The sequence below is a fragment of the Echinops telfairi genome, unplaced genomic scaffold (assembly GCF_000313985.2).
Source record: "Echinops telfairi isolate 266 unplaced genomic scaffold, ASM31398v2 ScPeMD7_443;HRSCAF=831, whole genome shotgun sequence".
In the NCBI taxonomy this organism is placed as follows: Eukaryota; Metazoa; Chordata; class Mammalia; order Afrosoricida; family Tenrecidae; genus Echinops; species Echinops telfairi.
In genome coordinates this window covers 37,660,730-37,662,466 of record NW_022104341.1, presented here as the reverse complement: position 1 = coordinate 37,662,466, position 1,737 = coordinate 37,660,730, and the positions used below count along the sequence as shown (strand labels likewise).

Below are 1,737 nucleotides of genomic sequence, written 5' to 3'. Positions count from 1 at the left end.
AGGAGAGTGAAAAATGGAAAACATTAACATCAAATTTGATTGCTGAATCTACCATTTACCAGATGTGTAACCATTTAACACTTGAGTAACCATTTAAATACTTGACCTTCGGTTTTCTCAACTATATAATAGAGGATGATTATTATTATTTCTTAATCTACTCACAAAAAGAATAGTTCAAATGATGTATGAGAAATCACTGTGCACTGTGTATTTTATGAAATAGCATAATTATAACTGTATTAATTATGTAATATGTGCTAGACATTCTTCTACACATTTCACATATTATCATATTTATCTCATTATAAACTTAGAAGAAATCACTAATTTCCATTTTCCATTTAAATAACTTGTTCAAGGTCATAAGACAAGTCATACATATTATGATATTATATAATTATATAATATTATATGATATTATAATATTATAACTCAGAAATTAGAATGCCTGAGAATATACTCTAAAGTGGTGTTACTCAAAGAAGGCTTTGTGGGCTGATGTATAGACACTACAAGGTGTTAGGTTGGACTGTTTAGAGACAAAAAAAACCCAATGGCTTTCATATATGTATAAAAGAGTTTTATATCAAGAAGTAATCAGAAAGGTATCCCAGCCCAATCCAACTAAAGTTCATAAGTCTGATACTAAATGAGGCCCTTTTTAGACTCATGTAGCTGTAAGCAGTGATGCAGAAAGGTGTAGCTCGGTGCAGGAAGTCCACAGGCCATTGGATGCAAAGTCCCATAGAGCCAAGGTCAGTTTAAACATGACAGGGTGTTCACAGCTGTCAAAGTTGGACAGCCCACATGAGGCCATCCTAGGAGGCAGACAGAGTACTAGAGAGCTGGAAGACAAAGGGACACAGAGAAATGTGGCCAATATCTTTATCAAAAGGCCATACCCCCAAGGAGTAAACACCAAGCTGTCCCTTATTAACCTTCGAAACCCCTACACTTTCACACATCTTCAAGTTGATATAAAATCTAACTGCCACCTTTTTCTGGTTGCAGCGCCGTGTGGTGAGGAGCTCTTAAGCTGCCAGCCATGCCCTCCAAGGGTCTTCTGCAGTCCGTGCAGGTCTTTGAACGCAAGAAAACTGCCACAGCTGTGGCACACTGCAAACAAGGCAACAGCCTCATCAAGGTGAACAGACGGCCCCTGGAGATGATTGAGCCACGTACGTTGCAGTACAAGCTTCTGGAACCCGTTCTGCTTCTGGGGAAAGAGTGGTTTGCTGGTGTGAACATCCGAGTCTGGGTGAAGGGTGGTGGCCATGTGGCCCAGATTTATGCAATCCACCAGTCCATCTCCAAAGCCTTGGTTACGTATTACCAGAAATATGTGGACGAGGCTTCTAAGAAGGAAATCAAAGACATTCGCATCCAGTATGACCGAACCCTGCTTGTAGCTGACCCCTGGCGCTGTGAGTCTAAGAAATTCGGTGTCCTGGGTTCCCGTGCTTGCTACCAGAAATCCTACCGATAAGTCCACCTCCAGGAAGGGGCTCTATCTTTATAATAAAGAGAAGTTCTGGGGGGAAAGAAAATCTAACTGCCACATAAGGTAAGCACAAAAATTGAACATAAGAATTTGAAAACTTTCATGGCTATTTAATAATCTCATCATTCAAATGGATGATTATTTTTCAAGTAATTTGTGTTTATAAAAAAATTATCTGCATCAAATTATAAATAATGACAACAGTTTACTGACTACACAGTTCAAAACACATT

The 1,737-nt window shown here is 38.9% G+C and overlaps 1 protein-coding gene across 2 annotated transcripts; it reads left to right on the top strand.

Annotated features, from left to right (window-relative positions):
* Positions 1–1,045: 1,045 nt before the first annotated feature.
* Positions 1,046–1,489, top strand: LOC101651023 (40S ribosomal protein S16-like). 2 transcript variants are annotated; one of them, XM_030886127.1, is made up of 2 exons: positions 1,049–1,147; positions 1,199–1,489. In XM_030886127.1, the coding sequence occupies exons 1-2, from the start codon at positions 1,049–1,051 to the stop codon at positions 1,487–1,489; spliced, it is 390 nt and encodes a 129-aa protein (XP_030741987.1). The 2 variants fall into 2 exon arrangements, with proteins under 2 accessions (XP_030741988.1, XP_030741987.1); XM_030886128.1 differs by having other exon boundaries at positions 1,046–1,489.
* Positions 1,490–1,737: the final 248 nt, after the last annotated feature.

Bases quoted from the DNA above. Each gene is read 5' to 3' on its own strand.
- LOC101651023 (XM_030886128.1), top strand. From the start codon at position 1,049: ATGCCCTCCAAGGGTCTTCTGCAGTCCGTGCAGGTCTTTGAACGCAAG.